Raw genomic sequence first — 26,598 nt, 5'->3', positions numbered from 1 at the left:
CTTCAGTAGCCATACCATTGGAGACACAATGCAAGCTAAGAAAAGCATGATGCTACACAAAAGTTTAATGCCAATCTGCAAACACTTTGTAAGGAGGTATATCCATTTGTGTTCTACAAGAGATCGAATTGCCCCTGCTGCAATGTGCTTAAAAACTAGAATGGAAAGCAACCAAGAGGTCCTTCAGTACAGTCACAATACACTTACTTTTGATTTGCATTCTGCTTAAGATGCAATTTCGTACTCCATGGTCTTATCGTTCTCAACAATTCTACTGGTATTCGATGGCTTAATAAGAGAAAATGATATAGTGTGTACACAGAATCTGGCCACAATTTTGATAGCCAAAGGTGTGTTGTCATTGCAAAGAACCCATTGAAACATGCTGAATATCAGTCTCTTCACGTGTAAGAGCGCATTGAAGATGGCGCTATCAATCTTGCCTCTTATCTCCCTACCATGAATCTTTACTAAAAGCATCGGCAAAGATAATCTTTATACCTTCAGGTTTTACAAGATCATGCAAAAAGGTCAGGGGGGCAGGTAAAATGACATTAGTTTGCCCATACTCCTAGTTGTGTTACTTCCACAGGTTGCTATATCTCTATTTATAATGAACACAATAAGCTAAAATAACAGTACAGCAAGAACAGTGGAAATCACGTACTACTGATTCAAGCTTTAGTTATAAATAACTTGAGCCTGCTTCTACTTAAAATCTTTTATTCTTGAGCCTCTTTTACTGAATTATTTGTGAAAATTTGACATTTGATAGCATCTTACAAAAGCAATAACAACATTGAGATCTCAGGGTTGCCATCATCCTTCAAGAAATAAGGTGCCAAACAAGAGTTCCCAAAGGCTACGAAGCATTGTCAATCTATTTACAAAGCATGAAAACAACAATCATCCTTGTGATCAGGAAGAAAGGAACGTATACATGCTAGGGTATCAGATGTTCAAACTTGAATTGCATTGACACTCTATTGGCATGTACAATGCTCTATGGAGCCCTATGCTGTTTCACAACAAAATGGACCTAGACTGGTCGCTCTTGGTATATTTGTCTGCATTTCATGTAAATATGAATCCTCATCAAACTGAGCTCTGACACTCACCAGGTACATTTGAAGGCCCTTCCGACCTATGCTTTCCCTGGCATTTCTACCAAGAAGCAAGTTACATCCATTCATGTCTTGAGACCCTCCATGTCTTGCGAAAACAGGGCCATGCTCATGTACATACCCACATATAGAACAAAAAGATTTAAAACCATTGCGTTTCTAAAGGAAGTATCTGCGTACCTTATCATTCTGGTCTTCTGAAGAAGAAATAAAATAACTTTACGGGTGAAAAATAAGAACTTTGGTTTTAGGACTGAATAATGAGCAGATATCTCATATTCCATGCTACTCAATTTATAATGAAATCTTTGACATTTCAAATTACATGGTCACTGGACCATTCACGCCTCACTGATCTTTGATACACAGCTGCCACAAGAGGCATTACCATCAGTCATCTAAATTAGGTTCTTCGAGGTAGACAAGGCTGAAGAGATACGACTTCACATTTGATTTAACGCAGAAGAGCCATTGAAACAGTTCCCTCCTGTCCCCAAATCAATCTTTTCGATTCTTTAGCTTGGCCTTCGTGACCTACACCTACTGCAGTCACTTGAAAATCAGCTCTCTGTGCTGTCACTGACAAAAAGTATCCATCACAGTAATAACAGTAATTCTTCAGAACCTACAAAAACGACTTACTGGATGATGAGAAAGCTGACTCAGTTTTCTTTTGATGCAGAGAGAGCTGCAACAGCTAGTTCTCTCCATTCTTCCGAGCATGAAAATGAAATTCCCATTCCAACACTCAAACCTCGTAATAGATGTATTGTCCGTAAGACAAAGAAGAGCTCTTTTGGAAAGTTCTGCAACATCAAAATCTCATCATCGTTACCAAACCCCATAAAGTGGCTGTTACATACTACAGGCGCACAATAAAATAGACGGGGGATTTTCTTTATTTTCTTTATTTTCATGATACTTGCTTTCAATACGAACCAAAATTCATTTAATACCTTGACAACACTGAGTGTTATCAGTCATCAGATTTTCTGTTTAGAGTCATCATTCCAATGACACTGTAAGATTGTCAGCAAGGGTTCCTCAATCCAATGAATGGAAACCCCCAACCTACATTGATTTTCCTGATAATTCACAGTTTAACATTAACAATGCACCGATGAAACCTGATGAGCATTCTGAGGACAGAGAGTAGGAGAGAGCAGGAGGATCGAGAGGCTAGGGTAGGAGAGTAGAGAGGCTAGAGTAGGAGAGTGGAGAGGGTAGGAGAGTGTAGGAGAGTGGAGATGCTAGAGTAGGAGAAGCTAGCAAAGTGGAGATCTAGAGTAGGAGGAGCATGGAGAGGGTCGGGGAGTATAGAGGCTAGAGTAGGAGAGTGGAGAGGGTAGAAGTGAAGCCCATAAAAGTAAAAAAATATTTATATTTTTAAAAAAAGCAACTAGAAACGTTGTTTCAGCGTTTCGGCAGGCATTTTCATTTTTGTTTCGTGAGAAACGGCGTTTCGTGCAACCATGACCACAATAATATAGACTGAGGTAAGGGGGAGCAGTGAAAGAGGTCAGGAGCCAATCTAAGCAAAAAGGGGCAGAGTAGCAATACACGAGCTAGAAGGTAGGAGGATGGCCGAGAGGAAGAGCGAGCAGAAGAGGAGGGGGGAGCTGACGGAGAGTAGAAGGAGAGCAAGCGGGGGGGGCAGAGGGGCACTCCAATCTCAAAAAACAATCAATCTTTCACTTAACTGCCCTGTAGCTGACTCCCCATGCTAGCTCATCGCATGAGGCGTTCAACCAAAGACCAAACCCCCTATAAACTGCAAATCTAAATCATCAAATCCTCTAGGCCTCCATTTCAAGCGACATCAAGGGAACCTATTAGAATTATTATTATATTCTAGCAGTGACCAATGTAATGTAATAAGTAGGTTAGGGGCACTTTCCCTCATTTGAGGTTTTTCCCCCTAACCACAGTTAGTTCACTAACTACGGTTAGTGAAGGATAAGGTTTTGTCAGTTAGACAAAACCTTTCCCTCTTCTTGTATTAGTCACTTCATCTATTTCAATCTGACGTCGTCCATACAACCAATTGTACGTGCGCCGTACAGTTCTCCATCCGTACAACGTATGGACTTCCGTACTGCAAGCGTCACTTCGTTTGTACTGTCCCGTACCAGCCTGCGCTACCATTCCGTACAAGTACCCGGTGCAGCATTCGTCCGTACACTTTGAAGTCCGTATAACGTACGGATCGACAATTTTGTCGTACAACGGTGCAGTAGCTTCCGTACAGCGCAATCCATGCATCCGTACGCTCTGTCAGCACCGTACAACCTAAGTTCCTACTCGCATTCCGTACATGTAGATTCGACCGTACAATTGTGCCGCACCTGTGGCCGTACTGCGCTGTCTAGCCACCGTACAGGTATCCGTACACTGTACGGATTCCATACACAGTCCTGCATTCCGTACAATTGCAGGTTTCCGTACAGTTGCAGGTACATTTGCAGATTTTTAGAGCAAGTGGTCTTTGCCAGGAATTAGTGCCCAGAGCCATTGTTTGGCTGTAAAATTTGGGGCACTTTGTATTCGTGGGTAGACATTTGCAGTTGGTTGCTTGGCAGACATTTTTTTGCATTGAGCCATTGTTTGGCTGTGTATTCAAGGAGTTCTGTGGGCAATTGTGACCACATTTGGAGAAGTTGGTCCTTTTTGGTAAAGTTTGGGGCTTTTTGAGAATTTGCCCCAATTTCAGCTCAATTTCTCCCGAAATTTTAGGGCTTTTGGTTTTGCACTGCAATTTCTTGCATAATCAGGGCTTTCGGTTAATTTGCCCTCTTTTGGATGCAATTTCCCTCAAGAAATTGGGGCTTTTGCAAGTGGGTTGCAATTTTGCAATGAAAAAGCAATTTGGGAGTTTGCAAGCAATTTTGGACTCATTTTGAGTGACATTGCAGACATTGGTAAATTTTCAAGTGTTTTTTGGCAGTTTTGGAGAGCATTTGCAGAATAATTGAAGTGCATTATGAGCCTTTGACAGGCTGTGACAGTATTTGTCACTGGGGGCAGTTTTTTTCTTTGCAGATTTTACTTGTGCATATTATCCCAGGAAGGGATTTCACTTGGTCAGTCTGCTGTATTTTTTGATATTTTCTAGTATAAATGGCTCAGAACAACTCCAATAAGGTGTTCGGGGTTCTCACACAAGAGGATAAGTTGGATGGCACCAACTACTCCTTGTGGAGTTTCATGGTTCGCAATATCTTGGTTGGCAGACATCGTATCTGCTCCGTACAGTGTTTCGTACAACAGACCTACCTGCTGCGTACAGCTTCCATACAGTCTACACGCTGCTCCGTGCTGTGTTCCGTACAGTCATGTACCTGCTCTGTCTGTACAGCTCGTACCTTACACGACACACTCAAAATTTGGGGCTTTTGAAGGCTTTTGCTGTCCTTACCTTCCTTTTACTGTTTGAAGTCTTATAAAGTTATTTCAACAGTTTGTAAAGCCTACCTCTTGAGGTCTATACGTTGGGACAGTTGCCCTTTTGCAGTCACCTTGTGGACAGCAAGTCCTATAGGATTTTGCAGTTGCAAGCCTTGAAGCCTTGAGGCTACCTTTTGGGATTTGGTCTGCAATTTCTTTTTCACTTTTGCAGGACATTGAGTCAGATTTTCAGACATTGAGTCTTTTCTGCAGGACATTGAGTCAGATTATCATACATTGGGTCACATTTGCTAAAATCTCAGCAAAATTTAGGGCTTTTCTGCATTTGCCCTCTTTTTGGCCTATTTGCCCTCATTAAATTTGGGGCTTTTGCCAGATTTGCTGTTTTTTGCAGTGAACATTGCCTGACACAGTCACATTTGGGTCAAATCTGCATTTGCCCTTTGATTTGGGTTGGAAATTTGCAGAATATTTATTTACAGATATTTGCTTTTTGGACAGCCAGCTCTTTGCAGTGATAGCCTTGAGGCTTTTGGGTTTTCAGGTCTTTTTCAGGGTATATCATTTGCAATGGCTGGGAACAATTATGATCTATTTGGCATTCTTTGTGAAGATGATAAGTTGGATGGCACCAACTATCCGATGTGGTCTTATCTCATGAAACATATTCTTGTTGCAAGGCATTTCTCGAATATTGTTTCTGGGGTTGATCTGAGGCCAGTCAATGCTACAGTGGTTGCCTCTACTGCTGGTCTCTCTGCAGAGGGTACTCCCCCTGATGCCTTATCTTCTAGCACCTCTACTGCTGCTCCCCCAACTCAGGAACAATCAAGATGGGATGCAAGAGATGCAAATGCACATTCTTGTATAGCTTTATCATGCAAGAGAATCACTATTCCACACATCCGGTCCTGCCGGATAGCAAAGGATGCTTGGGACAAATTGGCTTCTCTTTATCAGATTCGCAATGAGGCACATGTTGCATTTTTAAGAAGACAGTTGCAAGAAGTCAGTATGAATGAAGGTGATTCTATGGATGCATATCTGGCAAAGGTGAAGGATCTCATGGAACAACTTGCCAATATTGATGAGGTGGAGCCAAATTCTCAGCTTGTCAGTACCACATTGAATGGATTGCCAGATTCATGTCAAGGGTTTGCTACAACCCTTCGGTTAGTGGCCATGGGTAATCCAGACCACTACTCTTTTGATCAGCTAATTACTTTGCTTTTGCAGGAAGAGCAAAGTCGTGCTAATAGACAAGCCATTATTCCTGATCATGCATTTGCTTCACAGCAGACAGGAAGAGGCAAGGCTTCCAAGCCTATGGGCAAGCCTAAATGTGCGCATAGCAGTGGCAATTCCTCCGATGCATCTAAAAATACAGTAGATAAGTCAAAGAAGAAAAGATGCAACTATTGTCGCAACCCTGGACATGACATTTCAGAATGCAGGAAGCGCATTGCTTCAAAGAAAAAGAAAGCCGGATTGACAGTTAATGCCTCACATGCCATTGAACCCCACGAACAGCAGATGCTTCACATGTACATGCTCTCCAGGATGATTGGGCATGGGCTGTCCATTGTTCATTTGATCCCTCCAAAGTTGATGCACTCTTTACTGCTAATGATGCTCAATCTTGGTATTTTGATAGTGGTGCTTCCAAGCACGTCACATCTTGCAGACAGTTGTTTCATTCTTTAGCTGATGCACCTCGAGGGGGGACTGTCACATGTGCTAATAATGCTTCCCATGCAGTAAAAGGAATTGGAGATGTGCAGCTCACATCCATTTCAAACCATCCTGTCACTTTGACAAATGTTCTTTTTGTGTCTGGAATTGAAGTCAACTTGATTTCAATTTCAACAATTGCCACTTCAGGATTCAGAGTGATTTTTTATGGATACAGATGCCTAGTATACGATCTTCGTGATGACAATGCCATAGTTCTCACTGGCACTTTGCAAAAGGGACTTTATCACCTTGATCATCACTCAACTGCACTTTCTATTGAAGCATTTGCTATTTCAGATTCACAGCTTGCTGAAACTCATCTTTGGCATGAGAGAATGGGTCATCTCTATATATAGAGCTCTTGCAAAGCTACATTCACAGCAGATGGCTAATGATGTACCTCAAACTCACACAGTTTCCAAACGTGTGTGAGGGTTGTCTTTTGGGTAAGATGCATCGGTTTCCTTTTCAAAAGAATTGTCCAAAATTCTCACACGTGATGAGCATATCATCCACATATAAAATCAGCACTAAAAAATCAGATCCACTCCCACGGACATAAAGAGTGGGTTCTGTGGGGCTATTCTGAAAACCAAGGGATAGTAAGTGTGCATGAATTTTGGCATACCATGCCCTGGGTGCCTGCTTCAAACCATAAAGGGCTTTTCTAAGCCGGCATACCATGTTTTCAGAATTAACAACCTCAAAGCCAGGAGGGTGTCTGACATAGACTTCTTCCTGCAGATCCCCATGAAGAAAAGCAGTCTTGATGTCAAGTTGGTGCACTTGCCAATGGTGATGGGCTGCAATGGCAATGACACATCTAATGGTAGTAATCCTGGATGTGGGAGCAAATGTCTCCTCAAAGTCAATGCCTTGTTGTTGGGCACACCCTTTTGCAACAAGACGGGCTTTGTGTCGATCTATACTGCCATCAGATTTCCTTTTTAATTTGTAGGCCCACTGGGTACCAATAGCATGCTTGCCGGGGGGGAGATCTACTAATTCCCATGTGTCATTTTTGGCAATGGATTGTAACTCAGCTTTCACTCTTTGCTGTCAAAAGCATCTTTATGGCACAAAGGCTCTTCATTGCAAGCTGAAGCCATCTGGGAACGTGCCTGTGCTGTCTATTGACAGCTCTTTCTTCAATCACTGCATCATAAATAGTGGAATCGTTTTGTGCTGGAAGAGAAACCTGCAAATCAGCATGGGATACTGGCTGATCATTGCTTAATGGAGGGCCTGGAGGAGGCTCATGTTGCTGGTCAAAGTCCTCTTCTGAGGATGGCAGAGGTAACCGAGATTCAAAGGCATCAAACATGTCAACTTCTGGCTTAGCTTTGCAGTCCACAAGAGGAGAAGCCGAATGCTCAGCAAAGATTACATCTCTACTGACAATAATCTTCCTAGTATTTGGTTGGTATAACCTATACCCTCTGCTCTCCTGGCTGTAACCAATAAATATGCATTTGATTGCCTTGTCATCAAGCTTATGTCTCAGCTGAGATGGTACATGAACATATGCAACAGACCCAAAAACTCTCATATGTGAAAGTGAAGGCTTCCTGCCTTTCCATGCTTCATAAGGTGTAATAGTCTTCAATGCCCTTGTAGGTGATCTATTCAGCACATAGTTGGCACACATCACTGCATTAAGCCAAAATTTATTGGGCAAAGACTTGGCCTTAAGCATACATATGGCCATCTCCATAGTAGACCTGTTTTCCTTTCAGGAACAAGATTATGCTGAGGAGTGTAAGGAGTAGTGCATGAGTGAACAATGCCCCGTGAAGACAAAAATGCATCAAACTCCTTTGACATATACTCTCCCCCCCTATCTGTGTTGAGGGTGACAAGCTTGCATCCTGATTCATTCTCAACCATATTCAGCCACCTCTGAAAGCATGAGAACACTTCAGATTTAGCTTTTGAAGCATATACCCAACAATTTCTTGTGAAGTCATCAATGAGAGTCATGAAATATTTGTACCCTCCAATGGAAGTTGTCTTCATTGGGCCACAGACAACACTGTGTACTAGCTGCAATTTCCTTAGCCCAGATACTCCGCATATTGCAGCTTTCAAGACTGATTTGCAGCAGATTTTTAATTTGTCAGACTTGGGGCAGCTCCACTATTATTTGAGCATTCAGTTTGCTCATGTTGAGGGGGGTATTATGATGTCACAGTCCAAGTATATTGGACAGCTCCTTGATCCTTTTCAGTTCGAGGATTGCAAGCCAATATCTGCTCCAGTGGACCCTGGCTTCAAATTCTCAGATCATGATGGGAGCCCACCATGTGATATCACTCTTTATCAGCAGGCTGTTGGATGCCTTATTTATTTATGTCACACTAGACCTGACTTACAGTATGCAGTATCTCAGCTCAGCAGATTCATGCACATGCCCAGCTCAAAGGCACTCAGAATTTAGCCCTCTTCTATGGTGATCAGAGCTCACTTACCATGCATGCTTACACGGATAGTGACTGGGCAGGTTGTTTCGACACCAGAGTGTCACAAACCGGCAATTGTTTTTTGCTTGGCAATTCATGTATCTCTTGGCTTAGCAAGAAGCAACCAACAGTTGCCACATCTAGCTGTGAGGCTGATTACAGGGCAGCTTTCACCGCTACAGTAGAGTGTGTTTGGCTTCGACAGTTACTTACAGATCTTGGTATTCGCCATACATCCTCCACTATGGTCTACACTGACAACCAGAGTGCTTGCCATTGTGCGTAACCCAGTGTTTCATGCGCGTACCAAGCATATTGAAGTTCGCTATCATTATGTTCAACAGCAGTTGTCAGCAAGAGACATAGAGTTGTCCTATCTTCCCACAGAGGACAACATAGCAGATCTGTTTACAAAGGCACTTCCTCGTCCCAAGTTCGAAGTCTTCCACCAGGCTTTACACTTGGTTCCCTTTGTTGCATGATCTGCCATACCTTGTATATTCATAGGTGGCTATATCCTTTTGAATGAACATGTGCCACCATGATAAGAAAATACCAGGTATTCTAAGATGTTTCCAGAATACTTCAGCCCATACCATGGAGGGGGGTTTGTAGGCCATATTCTCCAAGTTCTAGTGATGCCCTATGGGCCCTGGTATGTGCCTTGTAGGCATACGTATAGGCACTTAGTTTATTTTGTGCCTTTTATGCCACATAGGACACTTAGTCCTCTGTGACACCTAGGACACTTCGTCCTAGGGTCTAGGTACAAGTACAATGTACTTTTCTTTACACATGACTAGTTGACGTGACGGCTGTTCATCTATGGACTCATTGAACCTTGCACTCTCTCTCTTTCGTTCAACGATCCTACAGGTTGCAAAAGGATATGCTCAAGAAAAGGACATAGATTATGAGGAGACTTTTGCTCCTACATCCAGAATGACCACCATCAGGTCAGTTATAGCAATGGCTACAAATTTTGAATGGAATCTTCATCAGTTGGACATTAAAACCTTAATGGAGACTTGTTGGAAGAGGTTTATGTCAAACAACCTCTGGGCTTTGAAATTTCAGGAAATGCACATCAAGTATGCAAGCTGAATAAAGCTTTGTATGGGCTAAATGAAACAAGCCCCACGTGTATGGTATGCCAAAAGTGATGCCTTTCTAACCTGCAAGGGGCTGCACAATAGTCCAACTGAGAGCACTCTCTACATCAAGAAGGATGGGGGGGATATTTTGGTCATCATTCTTTATGTAGATGACGTGCTGCTCACCAGATCAAATGAGGAAGTAATTGTAGATTTCAAAGTCCAATTGAAAGCTACATTTGATATGTCAGACTTGGGCTTGTTACATTTCTTTTTGGGGATTCAGTTTATTCAAGAGAAACGTAGCATTGTTATGTCTCGGTCCAAGTATGTTCAAAAGCTCTCGGACAGATTCAACATGCATGATTGCAAGCCTATGTCCACTCCCACCGAGCCGGGGCTGAAGCTTACAATGCATGATGCAGGTGAATCAATTGATGTCACACTCTATAGCCAGGCTGTTGGATGCCTCATTTATCTCTGCAATACACGACCTGATATTCAGTTTTCAGTTTCTCAGGTGAGCATGTATATGCACAGCCCAAAGATTATGCATTGGCAGGCTGTAGAACGCATCTTCCATTACTTGCAAGGTACAAAGTCTTTTGGCTTGATGTTTCCCAGGGGGGGTGACTTGCAGATGCATGCTTACAGTGACTCAGATTGAGCTGGAGACTATCATACTAGGCAGTCCACCAGTGGGAATTCTTTCCTTCTAGGACATGCTTGCATTTCTTCGTTGAGCAAGAAACAATGTACACTGGCTACCTCCTCATGTGAAGCCGAGTACAGGGCAGCTTTCACAGCGACAGTTGAATGTGTTTGGCTATGTCGTTTGTTTGCTGATCTTCATCTTTCATTGGAGGGTCTTTCTCCAATTCTCACTGATAGTCAGAGTGCTATAGCAGTGGAAAAGAATCCTGTGTTTCATGCTCGCACGAAGCACATTGAGGTTCACTATCACTATGTTAGAGAGAAGTTGCATGCACAAGAGATCAGTATGATCTATGTGTCAACACATGACAATGTTGCAGACATCTTCACCAAAGCACTTCCACGTGAAAAGTTTGAGGCATTTCGCAGTGCCCTAAACTTATCTCCTTTTGGTGATTGATCATTTCCTTGTACATGACATTGGCACTGCAGGGGGGTGTTAGAATTATTACTATATTCTAGCAGCGACCAATGTAATGTAATAAGTATGTTCGGGGCACTTTTTCCTCATTTGAGGTTTTTCCCCCTAACCACAGTTAGTTCACTAACTACGATTAGTGAAGGATAAGGTTTTGTCACTTAGACAAAACCTTTCCCTCTTCTTGTATTAGTCACTTCATCTATTGCAATCTGACGTTCAGCTCTCTTGCTCTCTCACTCTCAGTTGGTTGGAAAATTTTCTTCTTTTCAACACGCTCACACACATACAAAGAAGGGAAAAAAAAGATTCAAAGAAGAATTTTGATCTACTTAGTAACTAAAGGAGCGTTAGCCACCATAAATAAATATCCAGAAGAAAAGAGTTAAGATCAGTTGCTGGGAATCATAGCTTCCTCATAACAAGACTTACTTGCACAGGGAATTTCCTTAGCACAGAATCTTCACCAAAAGGTGTTGACTTTGAACGGCCAGGAGGTAGCTTTGTGTCAAACATTCCTACGGCCACAGCCTTGAAGGAGGCTGGATCATCCTCTACTTTCTTACCAACGACCACTCCTAGTCTTCTGCAAGAAAGGTAATCATTTTATGTGAGAAACCTGGAGATTCATACAATAAGTGCCAGGATATCGAGGACATGAATCTCAGACCAAATGATACTAGACATAAAAGTAGCCTCAGTGCAACTGTGATGTAGCATATTTAATTCGATTACTACTATAACAGACTTCATTGCAAAATGTGCAAAAGAATGGGGATGGTTGTGCTTCAAGTTATTGCATAGAAAAGAAGAAGAGTAGCATGTTCCCTGACACTTACTCTAAGCAGCGACCAATCTCAAAAGGTTGGCCAGCACTCAATGCTATCACAAGCTTTGCATAGTCAAGTCTCAATTTATCTGGAAGCTCCTTGACTTGACCATAGTCAAGCAGTGCAACCTGCAACAAGTAAACCACAAAACTTTCTCATTCTGAAAGCTCTGGAGCCAAGAGTATTGAAAATTCACAGGCCCCATGTAGAAGCAGAGCAATGAGGTGGTTGGGTGGTGTGCAATCACTGTAAATACCCTGACTGATTCAGATACAATGATCTTTTCATTTCAACCAATAAAAATCTTGCAACTTGCCTTGCCCTTCTTGTTGATTAAGATATTTCCAGGATGAGGATCTGCCTGGAAAAACCCATCCTTTAGGATCATGTGTCCATATGCTGCTATCAGATCTTTCAGAATATTTCTGCATGAATGATAGCCCAAGTAAGTTGCAAGCAGCAGAACTGTGAGTTTCATGTTGACATTCTTTTTGCACCACAAACACCAACATAATATTTGTTTCCTCTCTGAAAATACTTCTCCTAAGCTAGTATGTGCCCCGAAAAAAACTAAGAAGAATGCCCAGTCCATGGTTACACAAATCCCTACCATGATGGTCAAAGCAACCAACATGCGAAAGCTAGGTAATGGTTTTTAAATTATAATGGTGGATGAGCAACATAAACAAATGCTACTAGAGCACTCTCCACTGTTTTATGGACAACAGATGGTGCATGTTCTACCATGGTCGCCTACTAGGGACTATCAAGCTCTCATTTGACATCGTTGTCCGGTGTGGGTGGAGGTGGTAGATTTTCCTCAATGTTTGGCTTCACTCTTGCCAAAAATTGCAGCTTCTTTGGGCAAGGTGGTGTGTCCACCAAGGCCAAATGGAAATTCAGATAGGTTTTGTAGATAGCACAACTCCAGAATCTTACTCTGCTACAATAAATAGTGTTGCCATGGGAAGTGCTTTTTATAAACTCAAATGGGGTTTATTTGCAGGAGCATGTTTTGAATGCAAAAAATCTGGGCACATGGTTTCACACTGCCCCTTCGTTCTACACAAAATGCCTCCATATGCTATGCCCACTCCAACGCAAAACAAGGATGCCAATGGATCTTTGGTGGTAAAAAATAATGGCAATAAGCCACTGGTTGCAACCCAAGATAAGGAGAAAGCACTAATTGTCTCAAATGGGAATGCTTCTACCTTGATGCCCTCCACTTGTCAGTTTAAAGTTGGAGGGGAAATTTTCAATGCTTCTACCAACAATTTCTTCTCCAAGGAAAATTGTATCAACTAGGAGACCTCTACCTCCTCGCACATGGAATGGTACATCTTCCAACGGTCATACCCCTGAAGAAAATTTTAGAAATTGGTATTACATGGGCTGTTGTGACAGCATGTCATACTCTTTTCCCTGAAGAAGAAATTGTTGGTTTGTTGTCTTCTCAACAGGCTGTCGTGTCACCTCAAGGCAGAGGTCCAGATCCTGAGGTGGATATGCAGAATTGATTTAGCTTGCCCACACCTGTACATAAACTGTAAAATATGATGTGACAAATCAAATGCTTAAAACTTAATGTACATGGTTAATGTGATATAAGGAAATGGAAACTCATCTGGTTGTATCTCAATCAATTGCAGCCAGATATAGTGGCTTTACAAGAACACAATCAGCATAGGACGCCAAGGTCATTTTGCTAGGTATGATATCTTTTATGCGGGTGAACACTCTTTCTCGGGTGTAGTCTTTTTGGTGAAACATGATCTTCAACCAATTGTTGCCCTCAATGACAATCAAAGTAGATGGATTATCAAACAGTGTCTTATCCAGGGGGAGAGATTTGAATTTGCCTCAGTTTATGCACCTCAATCGTCTCGCAATAGAGGTTTGATTTGGGATGCTATGCAACATTATCGCTGGAGACATCATGCCTTCATTTGTGGAAATTTCAATAATACCCCACAGCAGGGAGACCATAGTGCTAGAATACTCATACGTTGGCTTTTAAAAGGGCATAATTGGTCTCAATTATTGCTTCAGCTTGGTCTTGTTAACCTTTGGAAGGAATTGCGACCCATGTTGCCCAGCTATACATTCCAACATAATGCATTGTCTTCTTATCAGGCTCGCCCGGATCATTGGTATCACGTTAATCCACAACACTATGATAACATCACTTGCAAAATGTGGGTTGATCATGTCTTTATGCATTCAAATCATGCAGCTTTATGGTTGAGAATATCTCTTCATGAAATGCCCGATGACAGGTTGTCACAAAGGAGGCTTCTTATTGTGAATTATAGCTACTTAGAGCATGATGCTTACAAGGCAATGGTTTGTGATGCCATTAAACCTCTTTCACATTAGGGTCATATTGATATTGATTATGCATGGGATGCTTTGCCTGGCATATGGCATAAAGACATATTGATTTGCCTGGCCAAAAAGGACTAAGCTTAGTCAATGCGTACAAGGCACAATACAGTAACCAAAGAGCCCAATATCGACACTAGGCGAAGAAGTGGATGGAAAACGAGCTCAATCATCAAAGCCCTGTCATCAATTGAAAAAAGAAATCATGTGCAAAAGGACAAGTCCAAAACAGATTCAAGACCATCACTCTTGCATGAGAGCAATTAGGGCAAGTCGAGGAAGCAATGCGTCTGGAGGCCAAAAAAGATCCCTGCAATAAAGCCCCAACTAAATAGTGCCGGCAATAGGAAGACTCTTTGGTTGAGAGTGAGTTTGCTGCTCCAGATGTGCCGAAGAGGAGTTCTCCACCAAGAAAGAGACTTATTCAGATGCCGAAAAGGATTGCCATAATCCTGAATCCAAGAAGTGATATGCCTTCTTGGTAGAAAGATCCGCAAATGAAAAGGAGGAGTGACATGGAGTCCCACGATCAAACCGCCAATCTAGCAAGGAGAGTAGAAAATAGATGAGGGATGGGCTGAAGAGGCTGCAACAAGATAATAATAATATGCCAGGTAGGTCTGTGGTGCAGAAAGAAAGAAAGAAAGAAAGTCTATTAACGCCCACGGAAGACCAAGAAGTCTATGGGACAACATGAAAACCAATTAGTACATTAGCTTAGGAAGGGTAGCTCCCAGGGAATGCATAAAGCAGCTCCATTTATTTAGAGTACCTACATTATGACTTGGAAAGAAACATAATCGGGCATACATCAGTTTAAGACTGAGAGTCTTTTGGCTTGGATTTAAACTCTTTATTGAGTGCTACGCCCTCACGGTACACTGCCCATTTTCCATCATTCCTTGCAGCCTTGACCTTAGCTAATTCCGCTACCTTATTTTTCAATTGATCTCGTGTAAGTTCTTCAGCTATCCATATCTTAGTTCCTTTCAACTTGTAGGATTGTCGGAGAAGCTTGACTCGTAGATCTTGTGAGTTAAGCATAATGATAGCATGACCTTTAGACTGTAAGATACGAGTTGCTCTGGGTTCATCGTCATCATCAAGAGCATCATCCTTATCAACAGTCCAATCAATATTAGGCATGGTTGCTTTGATATGTGCTAAGGTGTCGCTGAAAGAGTCCTCCTCTGTGCACCATCCTTCGGGGAGTCCCCCTATTCTAATCTTCAAAGCGTTATCATGCCTAGCTGCATGTTCTTTAATCCCTTCCTGAATGTCAGCCTTGTTAACCTTTGCATCGAACTCCACAATCACTCCCTTCTTTGCGGTTTGTACTTCAGTGTGAACTAGGTCTTTGACTATGGAGACTAGCTGGGGGGTAGGGGGGGAAGCCTCGTAAGATTTTACAACCTCATCGATGGCTGCCTGCTTGCCAGGTCCTTCTAGAACCTGAATTCTAGGTACTGCCTGCCAATTGCATCTTTAACTCTCTTACCTGCTCTTGTAGATAAAAAATCTGTTCATTGTGCCCAATGATGGGTTGGTCCAGACCTCCTCGTATGTATGTATGTGCATACGGAGAGGGTATCATAGCTGCAACGGTGGCGTATCGGGACTTGTTGCCTAAAATGATTGGGGTTGAGGAGGGAGACTTCGAGGAGAGGCTCGGCCATTCCTTGCTGGCCATATCTTCTGCTGCCCCCTGGCTGAGCTAACCCCCTAGCTGGGCTGGGGGTTCAGCCCAACTAGGGGTTAACCCTTGGTTGGGTTAACCTCTGTCGAGGTTCAGTTAGGTCAGAGTTAACCTAGGTAAGGTTAATTGGTGCGGTGCTGGCGACGGCGGACGGTGATGAGGCTGAGGTGACGGGCGAAGAGGTTGAGGTAACGGGTGAGGCTGAGGCTGAGGCTGACGGGTGAGAGAGAGAGAGAGAGAGAGCGGTGAGGAGGGGCTTCAGGCAGAGAGGCTGAGCGACGGGAGAGGGAGGTTGAGCGATGAAGGGAGGGGCTAGCGACGGGAGAGGGAGGCTAGCGACGGAGAGGTTGAACGGGGAGGCGCGTGATTGTCTCTTGGCTCGTGGAAAGAAAAGTGTATAACCCCGATCATCCACAACATCTGCCACTGTAGAAACTCCCAATCGGTGGAGGAAATATGCCTTCAGGGCTGCAAGTGAGCCAAAGGAATAGGAAAGACTCGATTCCAGTGTGTTACTAGGATATGGAGGTCTACCAGACCAGTGGAGATAATCTAAAAGCTGCTGCCAATCATGAATCAGTCGAGAAGAGAACAGACAGCCCGGAATACGACTAGAAAACTGACCAAATATCACATCAGAAATAGCCGGAACGCAATGGACAAAAGAATTTGTACACAAAGAGATAAGCAAACAAGGTAACATGAGGGTCAAAGCCTGGCGCTGCTCTAACAAGGTGGGGCGAATAGACATAATTGCTTTAACTCCCATGAAGCATTTGCAATCATGGGTGAATAGACATAATTGCTTTTGAGAAGGCAGATAGCCTTACGATCATGCTTTGTGGGCCAAAAGCATTCCATAACCTTAGTGATAAACGTGTGAATATCCTGAGAAGACTAGGGGATAAGGGGCAAGTAAATAGGTTGAACAATTTGAAGGTGAACATGCAACGGCCAAGTAGATAACTTCCAATAATCTAACATGTGGAAAAGCTTTTGCAACTCCCAAAATCTCCCTTGTTGACAGGGAAATATGCCAAACCAGTAGCAGACCCGAATAGATGTAATGCATGAATAACGTGTTTGACATCATCCTCAAGTTTCGTAGGAAGAAAAAAGAACCATTAGCATAAGCCTGACTGACAAAAGACGCTCCTCTTGGAAACAATTCCATGCAAATTCCGTCGAGAAACCAAGGCATTAATGTGCATCAACAAAGGATAGTTAGCAATGTCACGAGGACATGAATTTATGGGAATTTTGATTTGCGACTCTCGTAATTTACGTGTGACTGCCTTGGGCCTCTGGGGCACGGAACTCTGGCCACATGTGCGGGACTTGGGGAATTAAAATTCCTAGTGGGCCTTTGGAAATTGTGAATGTGCAGGCCATTTACTAGGCATTTAATTTCTAGGACCAGTACGTGCATTAGAGGGGCAAAAGAGTGGTGCAATTAAATTTTGCTAGTTTTATCCTCGGACTCCAAAATCAGCACAAGACACCTATTTGGCCTACAGGAGCCCCAAAAGCAAGCCAGGAAGAGAGAGAAAATCCACCACAATTTTCCCTGGAGCCTACCTGGAGCTGAGCGACCTGTTTCACGCTCGATTTTGAAATTTTGATGCTGTTGGTGACCTCCAGGCTGGTGGACGACTTGTTTGAATGATGTTTCTGTTGCCAGAAGCTGAGCAAGAAGAATTGCGATTTCTCCATAGGCTTTGTTTTGCTGTTTCTTGGCCCCGGACGTGTGGCGATTTCTTCTACAGACTGGTTTCACTAATTTTTGGGCTCCAAAAGGAGAGGCGATTCATCTTGCTACCTTTGGCCTATGCCACGGTTGAATCATCTGTTCTTCGTTGGATTCAGGGTTTCCCAACTCAAACGACCTGATTCCTATGGATTCTGGGCAGAGGAAGGTTGGTGGTGGTTGGCTGGTTATTGCATTTGGGATTGTTTCCAGGTATAGGAAGAGTGATTTATGCGGTTTGGTAGTGGCCAGGGTGACTACAAATAGGGGCGACCTGTTTTTGAAGGGTTTTCTTGGTTGGTTGTGCTAGAGTTTTGGATGTCTTTGGCTTTACTGCAACTGTTTAGCTGTGTTTGGCTGGTTGGGCACTTGGTTGTGCAGGTGCAGTGAGCAGACAGATAGTTTATGCCTTTGGTTTTTGCTGCACGCTTGGTCAGAAGGAAGACTGCTTGATTGCCTAGTGATTGGATGCATATTCGCCATGTAAAGTTGAGCAGGAATTGCAGGGTGTGCATGATATTGGAAGTTTGTGGGCAGTGGTTTGCCTGGTGCAGCTTTCAAGAGACCTTGTAATCAGCCTCTTGGCTTTATATGAATATTAAAGAAATACCGCAGTGGGCGCCAGTGTTTGGGGCCAATCGGTGTCTTTGTTTCTGAGTAGGAGCACTCGAGCTCCCTGTAATTTAATATGTGGTGATTGATAATTTGATTATTTACTATGTATGCTGTGGTTAAAGTGGATTCCACCACCCTTGGATTAGTGAAGGTTGATTTCGTGGTTCCATTTCCGGGATCCACCTAACTTTTTCAAGAGATGAGCGTGTTGCTGGCTTGGTGCAAGTCCAGCAAACTACGCAAAGGATATTGCATATAGTCCAGTAAATATCTCTCACAAGGAAAGGTCTCTGATTCTCATAGAAGAGGAAGACGAAGAAAGGATGTCACAAACCCCTACTGATGATCAGGGTGTGAGAGAGGGAGCCCAGCATGTTAATGAGAATCAGGTTGACAATACTGATGAGGAGGATGTGGATTTCTTCAAGGCACAATGGCAAAGCTTTATGACTGCTTTTTCTCAGTTCACACATAACCCTCATGTTCAGAAAATTCTGAATTTTGAAACGCAGCCAAAGGAAATGAAGTCCGATGATGCCGATCAAGAGTTCGAAGTCAACAAGAGACCACATGCGAATTTTCAAGAGCAGCCCCTGTAAGAAAACAATACAACGTCTGTGCTCAACAGATAACAGGATCTCGTACGCAAAAGAGAAAACCAGATAGTATGGAGAACCAAAAATTTGATTACTGTAGAACTGATACAATAGATGGCGCTGCCTCCCAGCCGTGCGCTCCTGTGAAAGAAGCTTCGATGGCGAGCTGGAAACAGTAGAGGACGGAGGCTTGATGCTAAGGAATCAGGATTGCTGTAGCCAGTGATGAAATGGGCTTCATGGGCTTGCTCTTATATAGCCACCAGTCGTAGTCGGTTAGACTCAATTGGGTGACCGACCCTGTAAAGACTAACTATCTAATTCCTACTGCAGATCACGGGAGCAACACCATGGTTAATCCACCCAGCCAACCTTGCTGAAGCTCACGAGTAGACAGAGAATTCCGATATCAAAACATACGTCAAATCCTTCTCCTCCCTCTCTAGCCTCAACAAGCCCCATCTCCCTAGATAGATCTAGATGCCACATGTCATCCATATAGGGCCTTCCTAATGCAACATTTCACCCCTCTCTTGGGATGCATTAAATCCTTTGCCCCTAGGCACAATCTTTGCATTAGGCCCTTAGCCTTAGATCTACCTAGTCTGGTGCTACCAACCCTCACCTAGGACCTTGACATTAATTCCCTCCCGACCATTTACATGAAGCGCAAACAAACATATTACAAAAATAGATCCTTTAAGGGAAATGTCGACTGATTCTTTCGAGGTCATGCTACCTCGGCTAAAGCGTAACATTCCTTCCCTCTTCAGACATCAGCGTCCTCGATGATAACATCTGGGAACACTCTCCGCAACTGGTGTATGGATTCCCAGGTAGCTTCGGATAGAGGCTGACCATGCCATGCAACCAACACCGTGGGTATCTTCCGATTTTGTATTTGCATTGTTCCTCGGTCCAGGATTCTTGTTGGTTTGCGCCTCGCATTATACTCTATCTCCTGAAACAAAACCACACCTTCGATTAGTGAGTCACCTGTATGTAAAAATTTCTTTAAGCGCGAAACATGAAAAACCGGGTGCACCTTACACCCCTGTGGCAATTCTAATTTATAGGCTACACTGCCTATTCTCTTTAGAATTAACCACGGCCCACAGTATCGAGGTGATAACTTAGCACACTCTCCTGAAGTCAACGACTTCGAGTGCGAAGAAACTCTGAGAAAAACTTTTTCTCCTTCCTTAAATACTCTTATAGACCAGTTTTCATCCGCATACACCTTGGCTCTATCCATAGCCTCGCGGATATTAGCTCTCGCAAGTGCTAGCATCTCCCGCATCTGAACTACAAAGTTCGCGGCACTAGGCACTTTCTAAGGTACTCCAACTATAGTTGAATTCGCTGGTCTATAACCATAGTTCAGCTCAAACGGACTGAACCCGGTAGATGAATGTTTCCTATCATTGTAGGCAAACTCCAACAATGGCAACCACTTGTCCCACGTATGTTGCCTCAATGACACATATGCTCTCAGCATATCCTCTAAAGTCTGGTTGACTCTCTCCGTCTGACCATCCGTCTCAGGATGATCCCCACTACTCATTCCCAACTCAATCCTTAGTGTCTCAAATACCGCTGTCCAAAAATGACCGGTAAATCTGACATCTCTGTCTGACACTATAGATCTAGGCAGTCCATGCAGACGAAATATATGTCTAATGAACAAATCCGCCACTTGCGGGGCACTAACAGACTCTCTAGTCGGAATGAAGTGAGCCATCTTGGTTAGACGATCAACCACCACAAGGATAGAATCATACCCTCCTTGTGTCGTAGGTAGCCCTACAATAAAGTCCATGGAAATGCTCTCCCACTTAGTGGTATTTCCAAGGGCTGTAAAAGTCCGGGTGGCTTCACCCGCTCGGCCTTACTTACCTGACACGAAAAACACCGTGTCACATATTCATGAATATGCTTTTTCATCTTTGGCCAAAAGAAATCTCGCTTCACGAGATCATACGTCTTCTCGACTCCTGGATGTCCCGCACATGGGCTATCATGGCACTGTCGAATGACTCTCTGCCTGAGATCATTCTGACTTTACGCTTTCGCCGAACAGTGAGATTCGCAATCTTGCGGGCTGGGCCATCTCTCACAATCCGCTCGCAAACAGAAACACACTACCAAATCTTCTTGCTAGAGTCCAGGCTCTGATACCATGTAAGAAAACAATACAACGTCTGTGCTAGATCTCCTACGCAAGAGAGAAAACCAGATAGTATGGAGAATCAAAAATTTGATTACTGTAGAACTGATACAATAGATGGCGCTGCCTCCCAGCCGTGCGCTCCTGTGAAAGAAGCTTCGATGGCGAGCTGAAAACAGTAGAGGACGGAGACTGGATGCTAAGGAATAAGGATTGCTGTAGCCAGTGATGAAATGGGCTTCACGGGCTTACTCTTATATAGCCACCAGTCGTAGTCGGTTAGACTCAATTGGGTGACCGACCCAGTGCGCCCAAAACGGTCGACTGGGGGTCGGTCTCGAAATAGGCCACCGACCACACGATAGAACCGGTGCGCAAAATAGAGCAATTCACCTATGGTGTCCGTTCAGCCCACAGCCATCCGGGATCATCTGCGACTCCAAACGGGCCCCGCAACCCGAGAGTGGGCTGCCCCGGGAAATGCTCCGTCTACCCTCAGTGCGGTCAGTCATGGGATGCCTTCCCACACTTGCATGTAGCCTAGTTGGCAGTGTGCTTGCAGCAATCTAATGTTATTCTAGGGCCGAATCAAGGAAATAATTTTCAGCCTATAGTTATCGGACAACAAGGAGTATGGCACCCCCTGTGCAACAAGGTTATTTTGGTGGAGGATCAGTTTTTCAGGCTATGGTCAGCCCTCAAGCACAATTTGCTAGTATTCCTGCACGTCAAATGGTGGGGTTTCAGCTTACTATGTAGCCCATGGGACAGAATTGGATGAATGCAAATGTTGGTCTAGCCCCAAGGATGCAAACGGGAACGCCTAATGCAGTAGCAGGCAATATGGTTATGTAAAATATGCAAAATCCAGGAACTGGTCTGAATAATACAGCTTTGCCTCATGGTGTTGGTGCTGGAGAGTGTGTGAGTGCTGCTGTTCCTTTTGCTCAGCCAAGTGTATATGATCACTTGGCACCGAAGAGGAAGGTGAAAGACTATAAAGAAGCTGGAGCTGCAGTCAAACTTGTCACTCCTACTATAGCGAAGCTTCACTTGCATATTCAGTCTTTGGTGGACAGCAAAGACTTCTATATCATGCCTCTCTCGGTTGTAATGTTTTGTTAGGAATTCCAAGGATGGACCGCTTGGATGCAGTGACAGAAGCCAAAAAGAGAAAAATCACAGTTTGTCATCAAGAGAAGACCCATGTAATTGATGCTAAACCAGTTGTAACGGCTTCTGCCATTAATTCGATAATGAAAAGTCATATTTCAGCGTACATGGTTGTGGCCAGGGAGTTTCCTCCAGTGAATGAAGAGCATACTGTTTCTCGTATGGATAGAGAAAGAGCTGTTTTTTTAAATCATTGTCTTTCAAATGAATTGCCTATTGAGCTTTCGCTAGAAAATTCAGAGGACCATGGGATTGATATTGTGGGTTGCAGTATTCCCCCAAATAAACCACCCTATTGGGTCAGTGCGGTGCAGCAGCAGCAGATCATGAGTCAGGTTAATGAACTTTTGGAGAAGGGGCTGATTCAGCCAAGTTCGTCACCTTATTGTTTCCCAGTCCCGTTAGTGCTGAAGAAAGATGGTTCTTGGCGTATGTGTATCGACTACTACACCTTGAACAAGATCACTATTAAGAATCGCTTTTGGATACCTTGGATAGATGATATTCTGGATAGGTTGAAGGGGGGAGCTGTATTCACCCGAATTGATTTAAAGAGCGGGTATCACTAGCTTGGCATCCGCCCATAATATGTACACAAGACGGTGTTCAAGACATCTTTTGGGTTGTATGAGTTTTTGGTCATACCTTTCAGACTCACCAATGGTCTAGCGACATTCAATTGCATGATGGATAGGATCTTTCGAGAACATAGAGCCTTTGTTGGTATGTTCTTTGATGACATGATTGTGTTTTCGAAAGATGAAGCGGAGCATTAGGAGCTTCTGGCAATTGTGTTTGCAGAGCTGAGGAACCATAGGCTGTTTATTAATCCCAAGAAGATTGAGTTTTTCATCGCTGAAATTCATTTTCCAGGGCATATTGTTTCCGGGTCCGGATGGATCGGGCTAAAGTGGAAGCAATAAAGAGTTGGCCACAACCGAAGAACTTGCATGAAGTTTGCAGTTTCTTGGGCTTGTGTTCATACCACTGCCGCTTTATCCGTAATTTTGCAGATATCGCAGCTCCTATGCATGCATTGTCAAAGAAAGACAGAGAGTTCCTATGGACAAAAGAGGTGAATGACTCTTTTAAGGAGCTGAAACATAAGCTTATAATAGATCCGGTGTTGATACGGAAATCTTTTCATGTGAACGCAGATGCCTGTGGTAAGAATGGTATTGAAGCTGTTTTGACACAAGATGGGCACCCTGTAGCTGTAGGCCATCTTCTCCCGGTCGTATTGATGCCCTCTGGGCCCTGGTGTGTGCCATGTAGCTTTAGTTATTGGCACTTAGGTCACCTAGTTTACACTCCTCAGCATAATCGTGTTCCTGAAAGGAAGAACAGGTCCACTATGGAGATGGCCAAATGCATGCTTAAGGCCAAGTCCTTGCCCAATAAATTTTGGCTTGATGCAATGATGTGTGCCAACTATGTGCTGAATAGATCACCTACAAGGGCATTGAGGACTGTTACACCTTATGAAGCATGGAAAGGCAGGAAGCCTTCACTTTCACACATGAGAGTTTTTGGGTCTCTTGCATATGTTCATGTACCATCTCAGCTGAGACATAAGCTTGATGATAAGGCAATCAAATGCATATTTATTGGTTACGGCCAGGAGAGCAGAGGGTATCGGTTATACCAACCAAATACTGGGAAGATTATTGTCAGTAGAGATGTAATCTTTGCTGAACATTTGGCTTCACCTCTTGTGGACTGCAAAGCTAAGCCAGAAGTTATGTTTCATGCCTTTGACTCTTGGTTACCTCTGCTTCCCTCAGAGGGGGACTTTGACCAGCAACATGCGCCTCTTGCAGGCCCTCCAACAAGGAATGATCAGCCAGCACCCCGTGCTGATTTGCAGGCTCCTCTTCCAACAAAATGATCCCACTATTCATGATGCAGTGATTGAAGAAAGAGCTGTCAATAGACAGCAAAGGCAAGTTCCTAGATGGCTTCTTGACACATTGAGGGACAGCAAACAAGATCAACCTCTTGCTGCCCAGACAAGATCAGGGAATAGACAGATGCATGGTCACTTTCTTGAGTTCACACTCCTTGCTACAGCATGCAATGAAGAGCCTTTGTGCCATAAAGATGCTTTTGACAGCAAAGAGTGGATGGATGCAATGAGAGCTGAGCTACAATCCATTGCCAAAAATGACACATGGGAATTAGTAGATCTCCCTCCCAACAAGCATGCTACTGGTACACGGTGGGTCTACAAATTAAAAAGGAAATCTGATGGCAGCATAGATCGACATAAAGCCCGTCTTGTTGCAAAAGGGCATGCCCAATAACAAGGCATTGACTTTGAGGAGACCTTTGCTCCCACTTCCAGGATTACTACTATTAGATGTGTCATTGCCATTGCAGCCCATCACCATTGGCAAGTGCACCAGCTTGACATCAAGACTGCCTTTCTTCATGGGAATCTGTAGGAAGAAGTTTATGTGACACAACCTCTTGGCTTTGAGGTTGTTGGCTCTGAAAACAAGGTATGCTGGCTGAAAAAAGCCCTTTATGGTCTGAAGCAGGCACCTAGGGCATGGTATGCTAAAATTCATGCACACTTTTAGTCCCTTGGTTTTCAGAATAGCCCCACAGAGCCCACTCTTTATGCCCGTGGGAGTGGATCTGATTTTTTAGTGCTGATGTTATATGTGGATGACATGCTAATCATGGGCCCTGATACTCAGCATATTGCAGCTTTCAAGGCTGATTTGCAGCAAGCTTTTGACATGTCAGACATGGGACAGCTGCACTATTATTTGGGCATTTAGTTTGCTCATGTTGAGGGGGGTATCATGATGTCACAGTCCAAGTATATTGGACAGCTCCTTGATCGTTTTCAGTTTGAGGATTGCAAGCCAATCTCTACTCCAGTGGACCCTGGCTTCAAATTTTCAGCTCATGATGGGAGCCCACCATGTGATATCACTCTTTTTTTTTTAATTCAAGAAAAGTACTTCATCAAGTATGAACAAAAACCGCAAAGCAAGCTCAAGTGTGGGAGTACATCATGTCAAGCATGAGAAAAAACAGCTCAGAATGAGCAAACAAGAATCCCAGGTGGCGGCTGAAAATGCCACCTTATCCCTGGAGGAGAGTCAGAGAAGAAAGGACAATCCTTCCAAACTCTGAGAAAAACAACCCTCCTAGTAGTAGCAGTCCTGGAGGTTCCCTGTATGTTCGCCCAAATGGCCATCAAAGTGTGTATAGTATCTGCCCAGATACTGGCCATAGTCTGAGAAGGGTGAACCTGAGAATCCTCCAAAGCCTCTGTACATCTGGCTCTCCAAATATGCCATGCTGTGATACTAGCCAGAATCTCCCAAGATGTGTCTACAGAAGCGTGGGGAGCTCTGAATGGAGTAAACGGAACATCCCGGAGGGAGTATGACTCCACAAGGTGTCGTCGAACAAAGAAAGTTGTGTCCGTGTCATGTCCCTCGAAGAAAAGCCTGTGGACCAGTGAGTTGTCGACAACCAAGCAACTGATCCCCAGGTCATGGAGAAGGGTGCTCTATGAAAAATGCAAAGTATCCTAGCAACACTCTTCCAAATCATCCTCGCCTGAGTGCACTCCCAAAGCAGTGCTGCAGTGACTCAACTGCTGAGCTCCCCATCCTGCTGCTCCCTGCTGCCCTCCGTCCTGCACCCCTCTCCCCTCCCTCCCAGCCCTTCCCTTCCCCTCCCTCCTCCTCTCCGTGCCAGCCCCTCCTCTCGGGCTGCTGCCACCTCACCCGCTGCTGCCTCTCCCGCTCCCTTCCCTCCCTCTCTTGCTGCTGTCCCCCCCACTGCCTCTCCCGCTCCCCTCCCCCCCTCTCCTGCTGCCTACCTCTCCCTCCCTACCCCCGCTACCTCTCCCTCCCTACCCCGCTACCTCTCCCTCTCTACCCCGCTACTTCTCTCCCTACCTCGCTACCTCTCCCTCCCTACCCTTCCTTCCTCCCTACCCCTGCTGCTTTCCCCGCCTCTCCCTACCCCCTCGCTGCCCCTCCCTCCTTACCCCCTGCTCCCGCTACCCCTACCTGCCCCTCCCTCCATACCCCGCTGCCCTCTTCCCTCCTCTCCCTACTCCCCCACTGCCCCTCCCTCCCTCCCTCCCTCTGCCCCTCTCTCAGCCTCTGCATCACCACGTCCCACCCTCCCCCCCCCCCCCTCTCCTCTTCAACCCTTAACGGAACAAGAGAGAGATTTTCTCTCTGGCAGCAGATTGTCAGATGGACAGAGCATCTTCGTGTTCGTGTTGGCCATTCCACCTTGATTGACGAATGGGTTCCCATTCAGCCAATCCTTGACCGCTTTCACCGGCCGAAAAAACAATTACCTTTTCCAAAGATGAGCTTCAACAGCTCAAGACAGACTCAGAGCAGGAGTATGCCACCTCACTCTTTGCTCGCATCCACGGTTCCCACCCCTCCAAGCTACAGGC

At 44.3% G+C, this 26,598-nt stretch overlaps 1 protein-coding gene across 1 annotated transcript in view; it reads right to left on the bottom strand.

The window, feature by feature from the left end:
- Window positions 1-1,361: 1,361 nt before the first annotated feature.
- The window catches only part of LOC147895532 (uncharacterized), a 101,305-nt gene continuing 76,068 nt past the window's right edge, over window positions 1,362-26,598 (bottom strand). Inside the window, exons 8-12 of the mRNA XM_087383559.1 lie at window positions 12,095-12,203; window positions 11,788-11,906; window positions 11,381-11,534; window positions 1,767-1,930; window positions 1,362-1,667 (exon numbers count right to left, since the gene is read on the bottom strand). Coding sequence (XP_087239685.1) covers window positions 1,787-1,930; window positions 11,381-11,534; window positions 11,788-11,906; window positions 12,095-12,203 — 526 coding nt within the window. The 3' untranslated portion in view covers window positions 1,362-1,667; window positions 1,767-1,786. The remainder of the gene's footprint in view (window positions 1,668-1,766; window positions 1,931-11,380; window positions 11,535-11,787; window positions 11,907-12,094; window positions 12,204-26,598) is intronic.

Source organism: Dipteris shenzhenensis, chromosome 13, assembly GCF_047967505.1.
Source record: "Dipteris shenzhenensis isolate YYH24624 ecotype China chromosome 13, Dip_SZ_1.0, whole genome shotgun sequence".
NCBI classification, from domain to species: domain Eukaryota; kingdom Viridiplantae; phylum Streptophyta; class Polypodiopsida; order Gleicheniales; family Dipteridaceae; genus Dipteris; species Dipteris shenzhenensis.
The sequence above is the reverse complement of the archived record's forward strand: the minus strand, read 5'-3'. Positions and strand labels throughout refer to the sequence as shown.